The following is a 21,824-nucleotide window of genomic DNA, read 5'->3' on the forward strand; positions in this document are numbered from 1 at the left end:
AGAGATGAATTCTCTTGAAAATATTTAGAACAAGAACTGGTTTCACCATTAAGGCTCCAGAACATGGCCTTCTCTGGGCTAAATTGTAGAAAATGTACTTTACAATATGGAACAATAATATCATACACAATACAAACCATGGCAAATGTGGAGAGATATCTGGGCTTCATGTCAAAATGGCACAAACATTCCCCTATCTGGCATAATTTAAATTCATTGTCAGGTGGCAAATCCTTCACTCTGGAATCATCAGCTCAAAAAGACATGATAATATTGAAGGATGTCTCAGGTCAACAATCAATTCTTGACTTCCCAGACTTAAAGTTCCGTCTTGGTATCCCAAGAAAATAATTATTTTTCTACTTTAGGCTGAGGCTTTAGGCTTAGGTCATACAACGTTACCTGGGGATCTGACTTAGCCAGCCACCCTATAGTGTCTTTCATAGAGAGAACACCACAAAAGGGAACAGTCTCTTACATTTATGATAACCTCATGGCACACCCCTCTGCAGAAAGAGAAGATTTGCCCCAGGGCGAGGGGGTCATAGACTGGAGTGCTATATGGGATAATGTTTTTGGTGCATCATCCAGTTAATCCACTATAAAATCTGTCACAGAACATATTTATCTGTGGATCTGTGGATGTTGTATGCCTACCAACCTATGCTACTGCATCCACCATCATGATTTGTCATCATCTTTATTGCGATAATTGATTTGCCAAATTGGTGCCTCAACTTCAGCCACAGCCTCCGAATTTAAGATTGCATTTTGCATTTTAAATCTTGCTGTATCTGAACACATGTGGGGTCTTCTTGCAGGATGATGGTAACACATGGTAGGTGGTAAGGAAGATTGGGCTAAACCTAGATACCCCTATATTCTGAAATTCCTACCAACTACCTCTCAACATGTTCTCAGTTCATCCATTGTCACTTCTACATTACATGTACTATGTTCTACTGGCATAAAAAATGCACAATTTATACATACAGAGAAAAATATTTAATCTGGGGCAACAAAATGACAATGACAAACTGATCAATGTTACTTTTCAGGAACAACAGGGTGAAGGCCAAGGTTCACTTCTGCGTTAAAGTGCCGCCGTAGGTGCCTACGGCAGTGCGAGAATTTATGGTTTTGCGTTCGTGATTCTGCACGTAGACCACCGAAATGCTAGATGGCAGTGGCGTGCTTTGTTAACAAGGAAGTAATAACAGAAGTAGTAGTGTTTACATTCTCTGAAACTTGTGTTCTGGGATATTTCTTGCCACAAATTCAGTGACATCTGGTAGTCTTTATAATCGGTTTATAATCGGACATGAGGTGTCCTACAAATGAACATATTCGCAGCTAGTCTCTCTTTGATCTTCTCCATTGTCTTCACTATCGCTGGACATGAACCGAAGCGGGCCAATCGCAGTTCTTGCAGTCTTGTGTCGCCCTATAAGCAGTTACATTTTGGGGAGGTGCACGTAAGCGATGGCGGTGGCTAAGCTGGCACCGCAAAGACGACGGCAACACTTCAACGCAGAGGCATAAATTGGCCGTAATTCTGTTATGATCAGTCTTAACATAACAGCATATTTTCAGTTAATAAACTCACTGCTCAGCTGAAGGTGAAATCCCTCCAAGTGTTCCTTCAGTTTCTCCCTCATATCTTCTCTAATTCCTATAGGTGTACTGTTTATATTAGAATGCTGTTCACCATGCCCATTATCAGAGGCCATTTCAACTCTCAGTTCTCTGGACAGATTCTCTAAGCATTTGTCTCCATTGTCCTCTGTCATGTGTCCAAAGTCTCTTTTTAAACCCACTTCTGACACCAATATGGTTTGTGCATCTTCATCCACTCCCTCCATCCTGACTACACTCTTTAACCCATCTTCAGAAGGGACAGGCAATAGAAGTACCTGTCCTTCCGCACTGTCCTGTATCCAAAATAGCTGCTGCTGCAATTCTTCATGATGTTCCTCACCAGTGTGTTCAGCCTCCCCTGCACACAAGCCTGAGAGGAGCAGCTCTTGTCGAGATCCTTGGCCAGAATGCAAACACTGAACAAGAGTATCATGCAGTGACAGTCCAGCAGGGGTCATCTGCTGAAGGCCGCCTTGGCCTTGGGTTTGCAGCAGGACTTGGGGAATGGGTAGGTTTGAGCCGCTGTGAAGATTTAAAGTCGTTTCTATATCTTTTCCAACTATCTGCCGATCTGCAGCACTTTCAGCCATGCCACAAGAATCATGGTAGTTATCACCACTTTCCTGTGATGCTCCTGCTTCACTAGCCATAGGTACTTTCTTTTGACCCTTACACCGTTTCAGCAGCTGTTGCAATTTGCCACACTCTTCACCCCTCTCATTCACATGAGACCCCAATGAGCCATCGCGCACTATAGGCTGTCCATCTTTCCTAGTCTTTGAAACTCTGTGTGCTTCTCGGCCCCCATTGTGCTCTCGACCTCTTCCACAATAAAAGCAGTATCCCCCCTCCTCCTCAGGCCAGTTGTTGGTGTCAGTTGTAAGAAAATGCCCACCCCAGTCCATTTGTTCCCCAGATCTGTCCTCAAATAGCCCCATATCCTCAGACTTTACATCAATCTCGCTCTCCTCCTGGTTAGCCAGGCAAGAACCTCTAGCTGCTGTATCTCCACCTCCTCTGCATTGTCTGTTCTCCACCGCTGGCAACCAACCTCCCCTACTTTTGGATCCATCTCGTGAAATAAGGAGAGTGTGCTTCAGGCGTTTCTCACGGAGCCGCAAGAGGGTGCTCCGTAGTCTGTTTTCCCGACGCCTAGCTGCATGCAACTGACGTAAGGCCTTCTCCAAGCAGTCAATAGCCTGGTCATAACGTCTCCTCCACAGCAGGGGGCAGAGCTGAGCATAACTGTGCTCTTTTGGCAAGTAGAATCCTGGAGGAGGGGGCAGGCGCCTCATGTAACGAGATGGGGAAAGGGGACGAGAGACCGGTGGGGGTGAAGGACAACATTCCTGCTGGGAGAGCTTCTCAGCTTCTGAAGTAACTTGAGAAGAGGCAAGTATATTTACATTAGTCTCCACATCTGGGTCACACTTTCCCCTATATGGTGGCACTGACTTTTGAACTTTTTCTCCATCTTTATTTTGAGCCTCCTCAGTCTCTTCTTGCATGCTCTCTTGGTCACCTGGCTCTGGTTTCAATGAGTGGGGATTCTTCCTAAAAAATACAAAAAACAAAAGTGCTATGACACACATGCATCCAGAGACACTCATTCAGATTACAGTAGAACCTCATTTATAAGCTCCAATTTAAAAACCACAATGTGAAATGTTAACTATATACTCAACTCTAACAATTATTCTATACAGTACATAGGGCAGGAGTTGACATTCAGGTCAACTTTCCACTTGGAAAGTTGGCCTGAACACTGAAACTACTGTTCCATTATGACTACTGCCACGTTAGTGTATCAGTACGTTCTGATGCTACCACTTGATGCTACCAGGTTGATATGATGCATTGTAATATTAGGGAATACTATCTGTCTTTTCAAAATACACATTATTGTAACATATTTGTTAAAGCTGAGGCAGAAATTGGCGTGGGCCAATTTTTACCTCTGCAAACAGAGTTGGACGGGGATTATGTTTTTGCCCCTTTCCGTCTGTCTTTTAGCAGGATATATCAAAAAGTTATCGATGGATTTCCCCAAAACTTTGTGGGAAGATTGGTCATTGGGCAAGGAAGAACTGATTAACTTGTCATACCAATTGGCCAAAGGGGGGCATGGTGGTGGGCGTGGCCTCTCACAAAAAGGCATATAATGTAGGCACAGATTCACATAACATCAAACTGTGTGCCTATCAGCAGACACAAGAAAATGCAAACCCTCCATTATTGGCCCAATCAAACAACGCTGGGAACTGGAGAGCTCATTTTCCAGTTTAGACATAACTGCAATGCTAAGTTTTCCAAAATTTGGTAGTCGTAAAAGGGCAGCCCTAATGGCCACTGAACAAGTATAGTGCTGATTGGCCATGTGGTGTTGCAGTGATTTGCTAAAATGTTTAAAAGTGGCAAGAATTTGAACAGGTATATGTGATGTGCCATTTCAGGTACAGTCATGAAAATGTGTGCATCTCCTAATGTGTATGAGTTGGTAATGGTCTTGGAGAGGTGAGATGCTGTTTTAGTGTTCATACAAACCCTTTGAAGTTTATAAATATTCTTTTCCCTTGGTCCAATGTTATTGCAATGTGGCATAGTGAGCAACTTGGATGTCCTTACAAAGCCGCATACGACTTAAAGGTCCCATATTGTGGAAAACGGAATTTCCCTTGCCTCTTTGATTATAAAGGAGTTGGATGTGCTATCTAAACATTGTGAAAGTATCAAAACGCAAACCGAGCCTCTAAATGAGCCGTTTGGACTTCCGTAACTTTGTGGCGTCACAAAGGTATGCTCATTATCATTTTTGTAAGAAATAATAGGCTAACAAAGTGTTTTTTTCAAAGCAGTTGAGCGGTTGCCATTGTTAATTAACCTGAGAGTTTTCCCTACCTGTAGCTGCCAGCGCAGTGGTGTCTCACATTTCACTCTTGAAACGTTAGCCAATCAGAACAGAGGGTCTCAAGACATAAAACACTGGAAAATGTAGAATATGGGACCTTTAACTGATCTGGGCACCCTTTTGAATTTAACCCAAATTAAAAGAACATGACAATATAACTAGTAAATATCAGGGATTGCTGAATGGTAGTGAAACAAAGTGAACAGCTCACGGCGCACGCGCTGCAGAGATTTCTGCATTCAAAAACACAGGAGTGGGCCTAGGCTGTGTTTTTGTTGTCGTTTCAAGGCCTTCCTACCACTCCAGTGTTGTTCCTGTGAAGCCCGCCACCCGCAAAAGATTTGGCTCGCACTCGCAGTCCTCCATGCTGAGTTTACTTGAGTGTCAAGCTAGTGAAATATAAAGATGCCATTTCCCACACTGTAACTAGGACCAATCGACAAGGAACAGCTGATATCCATACAAGGGTTGGCTGCATCAGTGGCAGTTCAATTCATCAGTATGCAATGCCTTTGTTGACAGATTCATAAAATGAAGAGACTGCAGGATATCGAAGGGGAAACTCGCTCTGAACTGGCTATAGAACACCGGCCAACAGCACTCTCAGATTCTGAATATTTGATAGGGTGCACATCCCATCATGATGGTAATAACAAAAAAGTCCCAAAAGGAAAAGAAAACTGGTTATAGTTCATTGTAGACAAGATCTTTGTGAATGTGCACATAATCGTCATAAAAATGGCATTGTTCGCACTGAATTTGGTGGTGTAGCCGCTTCAGTGAACTATTCAAAGGCCTTTTCCCGCAGTATAAATATGATCATTGACAAGGAACACCCACATTGTTACTCAGACAGGGACTGGCTACAATGTGAGTTACATTTCAATGGACCAGTACAAAATCACTTCTGGGACTTTTTGATCAAGTGAGGAGAGAGACTATTTTTTTTAGGGCCATTTTAATTCCAAACTGGCTATAGAATTCCCACAGGACGCTGTTGTCCATAGCATTTTCAGGACAGACGAAAATATAAATAAATAATCATAAAATCATAAAATGTAAGTTCATGGTTTTAATGTCTGTTAACCACAAGCAAAAATGCATGTAATCAGAATCAAATTAGCAATCAACAAAATCTAAAAAAAGCTGTAAAAAGGACACATCATACCAAAAGTTCTTGTACCGTTAAATTACACAATAAATGCGAAACACAGGCCGGGTCTGGGTGCCGTGGTGGCAATAATACAGGTGCGGTGGTGTGCCATACCAGAATGTCAACAGCAGAAACCCTGTTTAGTCACTAATGCTTTGTGAAGGAGCCTGCCTGACGATCGAGAGAGTGTACGGTGGAGAACAGGCACCAAAGAATGTATATAACCAAGGATTTAAAATGTCATCTCAAAAAGTTACTGGCCAGTGTGGCGGGTGAGCCTTATTTATTCATCACCAAATCCTGCTCATGAGCAATGAGAAAATGTGACTCGGTTTTGTGTACCTGATAGGGCTGAAACGATTCCTCGAGAAACTCGAGTAACTCGATTACTAAAAATCATCGATGCAAATTCTTTGCATCGATGATTTTGGCGACTTTGTCGCTAGACTTAGCGACTTTTCAGACCCCCCTGGCGACTTTATTTCTCAAAAGCAACTAGCGACAAATCTGCCAACTTTTTCTGACCATGGGAAGCAATGTTAATGTGTTGAATCCCAAAGCATTTGGCAATAAATTGGTTCGGCTGATGCCGGTTTTCTCTACTTGCTTGTCTAATCCAGAGAGGTCTGACGATCACAGCGCTTCCCACACACAATGTAGCTCCCTCCCTCCGCTGAGAGCAGGGACTGTAGGATAGGGTCCACTTGTAATTGCTACCGGCATACGCCGAAACTGGCCCGGGTGGGCGGAGTCAGCACTTAATATTAAAACGGGATGAGATGAAGGCTAGTAAAGAATGCACGTTAATTATGGCTATATGTAATGGCTAGTTAAGAACGTAAATCAATATGGTGGCTAGTTATGATGTCCCTAAGTTAGCTAAGTTTTGCTCAAGAAAATAACCACAGAAAATAAAATGCTGCAGTCAATTTGTGAAAGCCTGAGCTTCATTCATGTTATTATTATGATAGTCACACACACACACACACACACACACACACACACACACCTACTCCCCTCACAGTGATGCATAAAATACCCCAGAAAGCAAAATATCAGGTGGTGTAAGTAGCAATTGGAGCCTAAAATGCACCAGTCCAATACAGCAGGTATATTCAGTTTAGTTTGATTGCAGTGAGTAGGGTCAGCAGGTGTAGGGCAACCCTTCAACATAGTAAATAAATGTACATTAGCCAGTCTTATGAACTTGTATGATATTTAGGCCTAGTAATAAATATCAATAATAATAATTATTTCACCTCGTTTTCAGTAAATCACAGTGTCGTATGGACAGCTTCGTGCGGACAGCTTTTCTCTTTTGTATATTTACTATTGCTCTTTAATAAAGCAAAAGTATTTCTTATCCGATTACTCGATTAATCGATGGAATAATCGGTAGAATACTCGATTACTAAAATAATCGATAGCTGCAGCCCTAGTACCTGACATGAATGTTTTCTCGTTTTCGAGGCCTCCATGGTCCTTTGCGTTTGGCTTCTGGAGAAGATTCAAATATTGTTGGAAACGCATCTTCCCTCAGTCTTCGGATCCCACTATGAAAAGATAATGGGTGAGAAGGTCTGTCATACATATTTTGGTCTGATATCTTTCCATTGTAAAGGCTCAAATATAGTTATACTGCAGGTCCATATTTTGTATTAATGATCAATGAGAGATGAATGAAAGTTAAACTATTAACATCTGGTTTCATTGGAGTTTGGAAAGGCCAACTCCAACACTAACTGCAATTAAAAGTGAATGTTTTACCACAAAAAACTGTCTCTAATGGAACATGGCAATACAGACCTGCATCCAGTGAGTTCAAAGCTTTCTGGGGTGAAGTGTTTAGAACAGAAGTAGACAAAGTCTGTCTGGGGATCCCACAGGTCCGTGCGATGGGAATTGGTGATCCATAGGTTCCTCCGAGTTGTTCCCTTTGGTAATCTGGTCACAATATTGGCAAATTGACTACAAAATGACATTTTTCCCAGCAAGTGTTGTCATGATAATCAAAATTTCAATACTGTTGCAAAATTTGAATACTCCGTGTTTCCCACACGCAAGTTTTATCTGGGCCGCCCAGGTATATTTGGAGCCCCATTTTAATAATTTTCTATTTTTTTGATCCATCTGAGAAAAGGACACCATCCGCTATTGACTAACAAGAGTAGAGCAAACAGACCCCCTCTTCCCCTCCCCATTCGATCTGCTGCCGCATGCTCAGCAAATTTGAGAAGGGGATGTACACAATCGCACGTGTTCCACAAACAAACACAGAGAGAGAGAGAGAGAGACGCAGTCCCATTCTCACTGTGACACAAAGGAGCACAAATGTGCAATGAATTATGGCAGTGATTCTCAATCCTGGTCTTCAGGACCCAGAGTACTCCTGGTTTTCTATCCTACTAGGTAGTTAATTGCAGTTGAAGCTCAGACTGACTAGAATCAGAATCAGGTTTATTTTCACCAGGTACATTTTCACATACTAGGAATTTGACTTGGTGAAGTTGGTGCAGTGCAATATACAAGCATTTAGACAGACAAATAAGCAGCAATCAAGCTTACAAATAGAATTTAAATATCAAATATCAGATACAAAGAAGAAAAAAAGAAGAGATTCCTGAAAAAAAAAAAAATATATATATATACAGTATATACATTAAGTGTGGTGACTAAGTGGGTCAGCGTGGGGCTTTTTACAAGGGTACAAATACGATAGATACGACTATGTATTTACAGATGTACAATTTGTATGGAATTGTGCTCATAGAGTCAGTGAAAGACGGGGATTGTTTGTAAGCCCCACTGCCATGGGGAAGAAACTGTTGTGGTGCCGTGAGGTTCTGGTCTTGATAGACCGCAGTCTCTCAAAGATGAGATGACTGGGGTGAGAAGGGTCAGCCATGATCTTCTCTGCCCGCTGCCTGGTCCTGGAGGCATACAGTTCTTGGAGAGAAGGCAGGTTGCAGCCGATCACCTTCTCTGCAGAGCGCATGATCCGTTGCACCCTGGACTTGTCCCTGGCAGTAGAAGCAGCAAACCAGATGGTGATGGAGGATGTGAGGATGGACTCGATGATGGCTGTGTAGAACTGCACCATCATGTTCTGCGGCAGGTTGAATTTCTTCTGTTGCCGTAGAAAGTACATCCTCTGCTGGGCTTTCTTCATGATGGAGCTGATGTTCTGCTCCCACTTGAGGTCCTGGGAAATGATGGTGCCCAGGCCCTTACAGGCCCACAGCGCGTGTTCACTTCAAATTCAATTCAATAATTCCACTAACGTTACTTAAATAACACAAGGTAATAACGTTACCTACCGTTAAGTTTGTAGGGCAGACTATTATCAGGTTACTGTTTACAAATCCCGTTTGGCAAGTCTGGAGCTAATTGTGGAATGTTAAGTTTCACTTTAGTCTTCACAACAGGAGGCTCTGTCTCCCGTTGCTCATCTCTAAGCCACAGCTGCCCTGTAGAGGCCATCTCAGGAAGCGTAACTAACTGCTGACCGACTGCCTGCCTGACCTGAATATGCCTCTCGATGCCCTTGGCTGCGCCGTGGGAAAACTATCAATACACACTGCGCAACGTTAGAATCATTAGGCTGCATATTTATAATGTAACAAATTATATGAATCACGTATTTTTGCCATTGGAATAATATACTGTTGTGTTTATACACAGGTTTTTATGTATTCTAAATTATCTCATATTTCTGACCACCCTCTGGCAGGCCAAATCAAATGTCTTTGCGGGCCGTTTTGGCCCGCGGGCCACAGTTTGGGCACCCCTGGTGTAGAGGGAGAAGAGCAGAGGAGAGAGTACACAGCCTTGTGGTGCACCAGTGCTGCTGATCTGGGCATCTGAGATGTGCTTCCCCATTCTCACGTGCTGCTTCCTGTTTGTCAGGAAGTCAGTGATCCACCTGCAGGTGGAGTTGGGCACGCTGAGCTGGGAGAGTTTGTCCTGGAGAAGAGCTGGGATGATGGTGTTGAAGGCGGAGCTAAAGTCCGCAAACAGGATCCTAGCATATGTTCCAGGACAGTCCAGGTGTTTGAGGATGTAGTGCAGGGCCATGTTGACTGCGTCCTCTACAGACCTGTTTGCTCTGTAGGCGAACTGCAGTGGGTCTAGGGTGGGGTCTGTGATGGTCTTGAGGTGGGTCAGCACAAGGCACTCAAAGGTCTTCATTACCACAGAGGTCAGGGCGACAGGTCTGTAGTCGTTAAGACCTGTGATCCTTGGCTTTTTGGGGACTGGGATAATGGTTGATGTTTTGAAGCATGCAGGAACTCTGCATACTTCCAGAGAGGTGTTGAAGATGTCCGTGGATACTGGAGACAGCTGGTCTGCACAATGTTTCAGTGTTGAGGGGGAGACACAGTCAGGTCCAGCTGCCTTGTGGGGTTTCTGTCTTTTGAAGAGCCTGTTAACATCTCTCTCACAGACAGAGAGAGGCAGAGTGTCGGGGGGGGGGGGGGGGGAGGGGCTGTCTGGGTCGAATGTGTTAGGGGTATCCATTGTAGGGGACTGGGGCTGGTTGTGTGGATTGCGGTCCAGGCTGTCTGACACAAATGTATCAGATGTGTGAGTGGTGTCTATTGTAGGGGGCTGGGGGCGGGGGGTTGGTTATGTGGATTGGAGTCAGGACTGCCACCTTCTCTGTCGAATCTACAATAGAACTCATTCAGGTCGTTGGCCAGTCGGAGATTGTTGGAGGAGTGGGGGGATTTGATCTTGTAGCTGGTAATCTCCTGTAGTCCCTTCCAGACTGACGAGGAGTCACTGGCTGAGAACTGATGTTCCAGTTTCTTGGAGTACTGTCGTTTAGCCTCCCTCACTGCCTTGCTAAACGAGTACTTGGCCTGTCCCTGTCCCTAAACCTGTCCCTGTCTCCACTCCTGAACGCCTCCTTTTCCAAGCATAACTGACTGAGTTTTGCTGTGAACCAGGGCTTGTTGTTGTTGTTGTTGTATCTCACCCTGGTGCGAGTTGGGATACAGCTGTCCTCACAGAAGCTGATATATGATGTCACAGCAATTGTATATTCATCCAAACTGTTGGTGGCAGACCTGAAAGATTCCCAGTCTGTGCAGTCCAGGCACTCACGCAGTTTTTCCACTGCTTCACTGCTCCACTTCTTGGATCTCTGCACAACAGGTTTAGAAAGTTTTAATTCCTGCCTGTATGCAGGAATCAGGCAGTGGTCAGATTCTCCCAGTGCAGCGCAGGTGACGGCGTGATAAGCACTGTTGATAGTAGTGTAACAGTGATCCAGTGTGTTCTCCTCCCTGGTCGGGCATTTGATGAATTGTTTGTATTTTAGGAGTTTGTGTTTTTAATTACCAGGGAGTCCGGGTTCTCTCTCTCCACTCCTAATATCTGATCAGCCGCACGTTGGCTTGCGGAGGAATGTAAACACCGACCAGTATGAATGAAGTGAATTCGCGGGGAGAGTAAAACGGTTTGCAGTTGATAAAAAATGACTCCAGGTCGGGAGAACAAGTTTGCAGGATCACTGTCACATCATTGCACCAGTTTATGTTGCTATAGAAACAGATCCCTCCACCTTTAGTCTTGTGCGAGAGTGTAGATTCACGATCCGCGCTTAAAAGTTGGAAGCCGGGCAGCTGCAAGGCAGAGTCCGGTGTAGTTCCACTCAGCCACGACTCAAAACAGAAGAGAGAGAAAGTCTATTCTATTCGTCTTAACCAGTAGGAGCAGTTCAGCGATTTTGTTCAGAATCAGAATCAGATTCAGGTTTATTGCCAAGTAAAGTTCACAATACAAGGAATTTGCCTTGGTATGTAGGTGCATACAATAAACATGGAGAAAAATAAGAAAGTAGAAGTAAAAAACAAGTACTGCAAGTCAAAGTCAAGAACATAAATATAAAAAACAAAAGATATTTACAATACAGAATATGAAAAAATATAATAAAAAATGTGCAATATATCTGCTATTAAAGTGAAATGGAAAAGCTGTACAGTTAGTGCAGGAATGTGCAAAATATTGACCAGAGGAATGTTCACTGTACAGAATGCATAAATGTAACGCATTGAGTCAGATGTGGAGACTGTACGTTACTGTAACGTGTAGTGCCTATGGGGGGAAGGGGTAAGGGTCCGTGTCAGTGGGGATCCCGGGCCTTGTTGATGAGGCCAGCTGCAGACGGGAAGAAACTGTTCTTGTGGCGTGAGGTTTTGGTCCTGATGGACCGCAGCCTCCTGCCAGAGGGGAGTTTTTCAAAAAGTTTGTGTCCAGGGTGGGAGGGGTCGTCCACAATCTTTCCTGCTCGCCTCAGGGTCCTGGAGGCGTACAGGTCCTGGAGAGATGGCAGATTGCAGCCAATCACCTTCTCAGCGGAGCGAATGATACGCTGCAGTCTGCCTTGTCCTTGGCAGTAGCAGCAGCGTACCAGATGGTGATGGAGGAGGGGAGGATGGACTCAACGATGGAGGTGTAGAAGTGCGCCATCATCGTCTTTGGCAGGTTGAATTTCCTCAGCTGCCGCAGGAAGTACATCCTCTGTTGTGCTTTTTTGGTGAGCGAGCTGATGTTCAGCTCCCACTTGAGGTCCTGGGTGATGATGGTGCCCAGAAAGTGGACAGACTCCACAGTGTCGACTGGGGAGTCTCTCAGGGTGATGGGGGTGAGTGGGGCCGGGTTCTTCCTGAAGTCCACAACCATCTCCACTGTCTTTACAGCGTTGAGCTCTAGGTTGTTCAGTCTGCACCAGGACACCAGGCGGTCGATCTCCCGCCTGTAGGCTGACTCATCCCCACCAGAGATGAGCCCAATGAGGGTGGTGTCGTCCGCGAACTTCAAGAGCTTGACAGACTGATGACTGAAGGTGCAGCTGTTGGTGTACAGGGAGAAGAGTAGAGGGGAAAGAACGCAGCCTTGAGGGGAACCGGTGCTGATGGTCCGGGAGTCAGAGACGTGTTTTCCCAGCTTCACGTGCTGCTTCCTGTCCGACAGGAAGTCTGTGATCCACCTGCAGGTGGAGTCAGGCACACTCAGCTGGGAGAGCTTGTCCTGTAGCAGAGCCGGGATGATCGTGTTAAAGGCAGAGCTGAAGTCCACAAACAGGATCCTGGCGTAGGTTCCTGAGGAGTCCAGGTGCTGGAGGATGAAGTGGAGGGCCATGTTTACTGCATCGTCTACAGACCTGTTGGCTCTGTAGGCGAACTGCAGGGGGTCCAGGAGTGGGTCAGTGATGTTTTTGAGGTGTGACAGCACAAGGCGCTCAAATGACTTCATTACCACAGACGTCAGGGCGACGGGTCTGTAGTTGTTAAGTCCTGTGGCCCTTGGTTTTTTGGGGACGGGGATGATGGTAGAGGTCGTGGCATGTCTCCAGTGAGGTGTTGAAAATGTCTGTGAACACTGGAGACAGCTGATCAGCACAGTGCTTCAGGGTGGATGGAGAGACAGAGTCTGGCCCGGCTGCTTTGCGGGGGTTCAGTCTCTTGAAAAGCCTGTTAACGTCCCTCTCCAGGATGGAGAGAGTCGTCACTGTGGTGGGGGGGAGGGGGGCTCTGAGGTGGGCAGCTGTGGAGAGGTGTCAGGACTGTCCCATTGTCTTTCAAAGCGGCAGTAAAACTCATTCAAGTTGTTGGCCAGGCGCAAGTCGTTAGCAGAGTGGGGGGGCTCTAGGTTTGTAGTTGGTGATCTGCCTGAGCCCTTTCCAAGCAGAGTCGTTGGCTGAGAACTGGTGTTGGAGTACAGTTGTTTAGCTTCTCTCACCGCCTTGCTAAACCTGTACTTTGACTCTTTAAACCTGTCTCTGTCCCCACTCCTAAACGCTTCTTCCTTCTCTGACCTTAGTTGTCCGAGTTTGGCTGTGAACCAGGGTTTGTCGTTGTTGTACCTCACTGTGGTGCGTGATGGTACACAGCTGTCCTCACAGAAGCTAATGTATGACGTCACAGCCTCTGTGTACTCATCCAGACTGTTAGTAGCAGTCCTGAAAACCTCCCAGTCAGTGCAGTCCAAGCACGCCTGAAGATCCTCCACAGCTTCACTGGTCCACTTTTTTGATGTCCTCACCACAGGTTTGCAGAGCTTTAATTTCTGCCTGTATGCAGGAATCAGGTGGATCATGATGTGGTCAGAGTGTCTCAGTGCAGCGCGGGGGAAGGCGTGATAGGCACTGCTTACTGTGGTGTAACAGTGATCCAGAATGTTCTCCTCTCTGGTCGGGCATTTAGTAAACTGTCTGTATTTGGGGAGATCATGGGTGAGATTTCCTTTGTTAAAGTCACCGATGACAATAACTAAGGAATCCGAGTTTGTCCGCTCCACACACAGTATCTGGTCGGCGAGCATGCGCTGTGCCTCCTGCACGTTGGCCTGTGGTGGAATGTAAACACCGACCAAAATGAATGAAACAAACTCACGAGGGGAGTAGAAGGGTTTACAGTTTATGAAAAATGATTCCAGATCAGGAGAACAGTGCTGTAGAATCACTGACACATCCTTACACCATCCACTGTTAGTATAAAAACAGATACCTCCACCTTTCATCTTGCCGGAAAGTTCCGTGTGGCGATCCACTCTGAAGAGTTGGAATCCTGCCAGCTGCAGCGCAGAGTCCGGTATCGATCCACACAGCCACGTCTCCGTGAAGCACAGAACGGAAGATGAAGAAAAGTCTCTGTTCTTCCCCAACAGTAGCTGAAGTTCGTCCAGTTTGTTTCCCAGTGAACGCACGTTAGAGAGAAATATTCCCTGTAACGGTGTGCGAAGTCCGCGTCGGCGGAGACGCACAAGCGCACCGGCACGTTTTCCTCTCCTCCGGCATTTCACTGTGTTAACAAAGGTGAGTGCACCTTTGACCAGAATGTCCAGTAATTCCACAGATGGGGCGATGAAAGTGGGAAATAAATCCTCAGGGGTTGAATCCCTGATGTTCATGAGCTCTTTTCTGGTGAAAGAGCTCCTGGTACAGTAGCAAAACACTGAGTTTACAAACAAAACAAGACAAAACAATGCGCACCAACACACCGAGGCAGCCATCCGCGGCGCCATCTTGGATACCAGATGTTACTTGGATACCAGTTGCACAGTGAGCGAACATTGGAGAGGAATATTCCTGGGAGTGCCGTGCGTAATCCTCGTCTCCGAGGAGGCGCACCAGAGCTCCAGCTCGTTTTCCCCTCGGTCTGCGTCTCACTGCTTGACCAAGGGCCACGGCACCTTTGACCAGAATGTCCAATAATTCCACGGAAGACACATGAAAAGTGGGACATAAATCGAATGGAAGTGTGGCCCTGATGTTCAGCATCTCTTCCGTCGTGAAGGTAATCCGTGTTGTGTCACAAAAAACAGAGTTAACACACAAAAACACACAAAGCAGTGTGCACCAACACACCATGGCAGCCATCCTAATGTATTTGCATATTTATGTGGACGGATCCAGGCATGCTGGCATTTTATATCTTGTATCTTTTTACACAGAGATTTAACCCTCCAAATGAAATTGTATAGCAATTCATTAATAGTTGAGCAAGAGGAATCTTGCTGATATAAGTTATCTACATGAGTGGGCACTGTTGTTGTTAAACGTGACTTCTCTTCCGGTTCATTTTCTTCTCCCTGTAAACTCCCATTGGCTGTTGCCAGTGTCACTCTGATTTCAGTCTTGGTGAGTCTTGCACCGCTTCACACTAGACAAGCCCAACCAAAATCAAACGTGTTTGAAAAAATTGTCGGGCTAAACGACCCAATAAAGTGCTATCTTATCTTAAATTGGAAATCTTGAGCCCGTTCACACTAAAGGATAGTCTACGCAGACGCCCATGCATGACAGCACCCGAAATGAATCAAAACAAAAAAACAAAGAAATTTATGGGGTCCAAATATTAACATTGTGTGGGAATCACTGGTATCCAAATTCTAGTATCGTGACAATGCTACCCTGTAAAAGTCGAATACCACAGAGATGGCACAACAGATAGCTACAACATAAGTCTTTAAAACCTAGATGCTTGTGAACCTGCTTATGCACTACAAGTGACGATGTAATGGGAAAAAATTCTCACTTGTGGAAGGTGATACCAGCCTTGCGAGTTTCACGATTGTCCCGAGATTTGCAGCCACCTGCTGAACAATGTCTTGGCATCTGAAAAGCAATACAGAATAGAGATAAAACTGTAGTGAATCATGTATTCTGCTTACTGCTCAGTATTTTGATGGACACGTCACAAAATCTTGTAATTAACAATTAGAACACTATGCAAGAATGCGGAGAACACTAAAATACTAAAATAATATTTTAGTCTTCTCAGAGCAAGACTGGATCTCTCTGCTGATTACTACTGCACTCACAGAACTGAGATCCAATAATGATGGAATGATGGTCATAACACTTGCATACTGGGGCTTTAACACACCCTCCTAAAACAGAAGCCCCCCTGACCTTTCATCAAAATCAAGGACCAGAATGGAATTAACATCACGTTGTTCAGTCAATAGCCTCTTTAGACTCCCCCCCCCCCTAACTCCAGAAATGGCCACGTACTCACTGCACCTAAATAGGGTTGTCACTCCTCATTGGAGAGCTCAATCCTGTTAAAGGATAACGCTGGTGTTTTTTAATGCATTTCTTACCGTCAACAAATCCCATGAAAATAACTAAATCAGCAATGATTTTGTTTTGCCAACAAGTCTCGTCCATGTAGCGGCTGCCCAATGAAGCCATGTCCCAGTAGCCGTAGAACTCCATTGTATTAAAAAAATGATTAAAAACATGTCAAAGAGCCATGCCGTTGCTCTGGGCAGCATATTTCATCATTGCGATGCACCGGGCTGGCTGACTTTTTCCTCAAACAACTTAATAAGCTGACCGCAAACACGTTTGCGATCTCAGGAAAGTAGTTCCGTAGCGCTGAAAATAGTCCCCGGCATAATGAAGAATTTGTTCCCATTTGAATTTGATTTTGTAATAACTACACTAGCCTGACTTTTCATGGTAACAGTTAGCGATTTTTAAAATTGAAACTATGTCTTTGTGAGCTGTATTTAAAGGTTTTTAGCTTACAATTGGAGCCAATGACTTCCGGGTTGAAGGCTAAAAAGAGTACGTGGGAAGTCGGAAAGTAACGGGAGTAGAGCAAACGCATTGTTGATTTTGTTATTTTCATGGGATTTGTTGATGGTAAGAAATGCATTAAAAAACACCAGCATTATCCTTTAAGTTCACACACAGTTCAGTTATTAACTTGAGTGACAACCACATTCTACAACTGAACTCACTACCTGAAAAAATCAGGTACTGACTACCAAATTTGAGAGCGGTTTTGGTTAGTCCGAGTAGTGTGTAGCAGAACCGGACTGGACAACTGGTTGTTATGTGACATAAGGCACAGTTTCCGTTATATACATTTTGCAGCGGCGGCCCGCCACTGCAAAATTATTGCCGCCACTGCTTCAGAATTTTATGAAATGTCATGAAATCGCAATTACACGACTCTGCAGAGGGCTTTTAATTTGAAACGACGGATACAGAAGTGGCGACACGTGGCGACACCCGGCCGAGACGAGAGGGAGAGAAAGAAAGAAGAGAAAAAGAAAGAGAAGAGAGAGAAAGGTAGATTAAAAGGCTGCGTTCACACATACCGTTTTTTGATGTGGAAAAAGCGCTGCCTGGAGCGCTTTTTGTGAGGAGAAATAAAAAGCGGATCACGGCAACGTCACCTGATGTTAGCTGAGCAGCTGCTATCTCACTAACCAGCTGGTTCACTTCTAGCAGACAGAACAGTGTTGTGCAACAAGCAAAGGCTTACCAGATATTTCCAATACATGTCCAATATAATCCATACTGCCTTTAAGATCGCTGTTGCGGTAACGGAAATTCACTTATTACAACGTCCAATTTCTCCACCGGCACTTTCACTTACTCCATATTTGTCGTTGCTATGGGAAACGGCCTGTGTCTCTGTCATCGCGATTGGTCGGCTGGGAAAAAGCAGTTCACGTCACCCGGCGCTTTTCTGAAAAGTTGAACATTTCTCAACTAAAAAAAAAAACCCATTTCTCAACTTTTGAAAGCGCTCCACTCAAAAAAAAAAAAAACACCGGCTGCAGCCATTTTCGGGAGCGGCCGCCTTTTGTGCGCCTTGCGGCCGCTTCCCATTACTTTTAATGAGAAAAGGGCGCTGGCAGTTGGGGAAAAAACGCTGTGTGAACGCAGCCTTACTTCAATAACCGTCTGTAAAATAATTGCCAATGATGTTTATATAAGCAATGTATTAAAATATTCCTGATTGCATTTTCAGATGAGTTTGTTAAAATATTTCTCCAAGAAGAGAAAGATGCCTGATGTCGATGAGGAAGATAGTCAGGTAACTTTACTTTAGCTAGGGAGGGGCTCAAGGTTCTTAGCTATGCCCCGAAGTTTTGAAGGGAAAGAAATGCCTTCTGGTTCTATGTAACGTTAGTGGTGGCTACTACAATATTTTAATGTTCTTACTGGTTGCGTGATCAAATATTTGTGATTTGAGAGAATTCTAACGTTACTCATTCTCAGATGTAACCTTACTAGACAAGTAGACAGGCAGGAGCAGTGGAGGCGAGTGGAGCAGGAGAGCAGAGTGAAGCAGAAGAGAGGGCAGAAAGTGAGGAGAGTGGAGTATGTTCTAAAGTTTGTTTTGCAGTCAAGTGTCAATTTATTTCATATTTTTTAATTACCTATTGATATTCACTCCGACCGCGCGCGTACCACCCAGGTACAACAAAACCCTTTCCCCCCGCTGCTAAAAAAAATCCTAGAGGAAACACTGTAAAGTGCAACACTCTTTACGTTACGTAACATTATCATTGTTAATTTGAAAGTGACTCCTGTTACCCCTGCATACACAGTAATGTTACTCCAGTCTGCTCCAGTGTGTACCATACATATGCGCATTCACTCAATTCGGTTGTCACTGCCAAATTCTGGCAGTGACTCAAGAAAGTACATTAAACATTAACAATTAAAAAAGATTAACTAGAAAAAAATTAGCTTAGCTGGCCACTCAAAAATTTGGTGAAACCCCTGTTAAAAACAATAATTTTCCATAGTAGACTTACATATGAAAAACATTGTTTTGTAGTGAGGTTGTGTCATTGTTTGCTCATAAGAAGATACAATTTTTGGGGTTTTCCTCTATGGTAAATCGCCATTGTCTGTCTTCTCGGATCCAAGCAGGTTTTGGCAGTGGGCAAGACTTTAACGCATACTAATAATAATAATAATAATGATAACTTAGATTTATATAGCGCCTTTCAAGAGACCCAAGGACGCTTTACACAGTGAGGCAGACAAAACAAATAAAACAAGAACAGAAAATAATAATAGCAATAATTGCCGGGGATGAGAGAGTTAACTAGAGGCCATAGGCCTTGGTTAACAGGTGGGTTTTCAGGATTTTTTTAAAAGTGGCCAAAGATGGGGCGTTGCGGATCTCTGCCGGGAGAGAGTTCCAGAGGGTGGGGGCTGCTACACTGAAGGCTCTGTCCCCAAAAGATCGCAGGCTGGTGTGGGGGGTGGAGAGCAGACCCATGTCTGAGGACCGCAGATTCCGGGACGGGGTATAGGGGTGGAGGAGGTCAGATAGGTACTGGGGGGCGAGGGCATGGAGGGATTTGTAGGTGAGGAGGAGGATTTTGTAGGAGATGCGGGACTTGACCGGGAGCCAGTGAAGGTGGATGAGGGTGGGGTACTAGGCCTACATACACATACAAAGTACTGAAGATAATACAGACAGTGATCACAACATATTAGCCCCTTTTACACATGCAGCCTGCTCCGTAAATTTAATGGCACAGGGGTCATGTGTGAATAGGAGCCGGTGTCGAAATGTCAGTATATCAGTTCCTCCAAATTTCACTGCTCAAGACATTGTAACATTACTGGTAAAGTTCCATGTGTGATAGGGGCTATTGAACATACTGAGAATAATGGCTGCAGATGTGCACTGTAAGTTCTTCACATTATTGAAAATTAGATGTGGGTAACAGGTAACATATCACTGTTGTTGTGTGAAAACCTTGTAATTCCAATTTTGATGATTTTCATGATTTAACTTAAATTGAAGGATTACATGGTCCTCTATGGGTTGAAAAAACTGTGACTCCTTTGTGTATGAAACCCTTTCAAAACCCACTGGATGAACTCTCAAATGCCTGGTGGTCAAGCAAAATTAAGGCTGTTTTTCTTAATTCCTGAAAAGTTGACATTTAGGACATGTATTTTCGACCGACAGCAACTAAAAATGTTAAAAAAAGAATAATGGCTACCTTATAAAGTTTGATTAGATTGGATGAAACTATATTTATCTCTGTGGGGAAGTTGGGCTGTCAACTGCAAGCAGTAATAAGATACATCAAAAGAATAGGATATAAACAGAGCAAAATTGGGGTTATACATACACAAACTACAATTCCAAAAGTCAGACTTATTAAATAGAAATGTATTAATTAAAGTCTGCATAAAAGTCAAGAGGGACATCCAAAGACTGCACATTTACAAAAATCTATGGAAAGATATCTCTAGATTCATAATTGACAACATTCGTAGGGATTTCTCTCTTTTGGTCAAAATGTTTTCACCGGCTTCCTTACAACAGTAGATATATAAAACAATACTTTTTAATGTAATTATTACGTAACTAAATGTAAAATTAAGTATACAAGAGGACAACCTCTTTTCTGTGTTTGCCAAGGAAACCGAACAGTATCCTATTTTAAATCCATGAGTTTTCTGCCAATAATAACGCTATAAAGTTTATCTCAGGTAGAAATCTGTAGCCTATATGGTCTTCATTTAATTTCTTGTAATGTCCCAAAGTGTATTATGTAATTGCAACGATTTTTATAACTTACTTGATTGTAGACTATTCCATGCCATGTTTGTATGGATTGTTTGTATCTTGACTATGCAGAATAAATGGGTTTGTTTTTTTTAAAAACCTCACTGACAAGGAGGTTCTATATTAACTGACGAGGGGAATAAAGTGAGATGATGCTTGGTTTGTTAATGACCACTGCATAGGTGGAGCTGATGTGAAGCACAGCGCCTCCTCATCCCAGCTGGATTTTACATAACTGACAGTTACATTTACAATCGGTAAAATATTGATAATTGTACTAATTGTACTAAATGTGCGAAAATGTAAAGACGCATTTTCACTCCTACGGCTGTATGGCAGTGTTGTTCTGCAGCGGACCAACTTTGCCACGATAGCTAACGTAAAATGGCTGAGCTGTCGTTAACGTCAGATGGCGAAGCGTCTGTATAGTTTAATTCAGTTTCTGTACTACTTCAATACATCGACACCGCGAGTCAACTATGTAACTACTCTGATAATTACATTAATAATTAAATATTTGAAATATTACCTCTGCACTGAAGCTTTCGACCTCACGAAGATGGCTGTCCTTTCCTTCCTTGCAACGACTTCTTCTTTTACTTTACTTTGCGGCAGTCTAGATGCTTCAGCGTATCGCTCTTATCGCTGCCCTCTGCTGGAACTTTTGTAAGTTTTGATTGACATTTTTGTAACTTCCATAAAGCTTCATAAAGCTGTTTTTCTTTCCCCGCCAATGTTTTCCAAAAAAAATCTAAAGCTTCCAACTAAATTAGGCTAAGACTATTTTCAGAATACTCTTTTATTCATAATAGATTTTACAATTAAGCATCACACAAGTTTCACAATCATATTGACACAAGCTTTAGCTTACATCTTTCCTTAACACACGTTTTGATTTTTAACGTCATCCCTACTATTGCCAAGAGAGGTAAATTCCTCTTTTATTTTTGGGCTTAACATTATAATGTTGCCTCTCAACGACTTCTTTCTCTTCTTCTTCTTTGTCTCGTCTTTTAACGGCGGTTGGCAACCAGCGTCATTACCGCCACCTTCTGCTTCGGAGTGTGGCCCAGAGACTAAATTCTACCTTTTAATCCTGTTTGACTAATAAAATCAATAAGAAAAGTATTCTGCAACATGTGCCACTTGATAAATTCATTGTCTTCAATGTAAAATCCTGAATTCCCGCCTTTCTGAATCCCTGTTTCATTTGTTCTCTTCCCTGTTTATATTCTCCACACTGCATAATTACATGTTCGAAAGTCCCTTCAAC

The 21,824-nt window shown here is 43.8% G+C and overlaps 1 protein-coding gene across 1 annotated transcript; it reads right to left on the bottom strand.

Annotated features, from left to right (window-relative positions):
* Positions 1 to 1,004: 1,004 nt before the first annotated feature.
* thap7 (THAP domain containing 7) lies at positions 1,005 to 21,122 on the bottom strand. Its single transcript, XM_071910594.2, has 5 exons — positions 21,081 to 21,122; positions 15,743 to 15,822; positions 7,506 to 7,643; positions 7,142 to 7,252; positions 1,005 to 3,192 (listed from the first exon to the last, which is right to left on the bottom strand). The coding sequence occupies exons 2-5, from the start codon at positions 15,820 to 15,822 to the stop codon at positions 1,590 to 1,592; spliced, it is 1,932 nt and encodes a 643-aa protein (XP_071766695.1). The 5' UTR covers positions 21,081 to 21,122; the 3' UTR covers positions 1,005 to 1,589.
* Between the last annotated feature and the right edge of the window lie 702 nt (positions 21,123 to 21,824).

Source organism: Centroberyx gerrardi, chromosome 19 (genome assembly GCF_048128805.1).
Source record: "Centroberyx gerrardi isolate f3 chromosome 19, fCenGer3.hap1.cur.20231027, whole genome shotgun sequence".
Taxonomy (NCBI): domain Eukaryota; kingdom Metazoa; phylum Chordata; class Actinopteri; order Beryciformes; family Berycidae; genus Centroberyx; species Centroberyx gerrardi.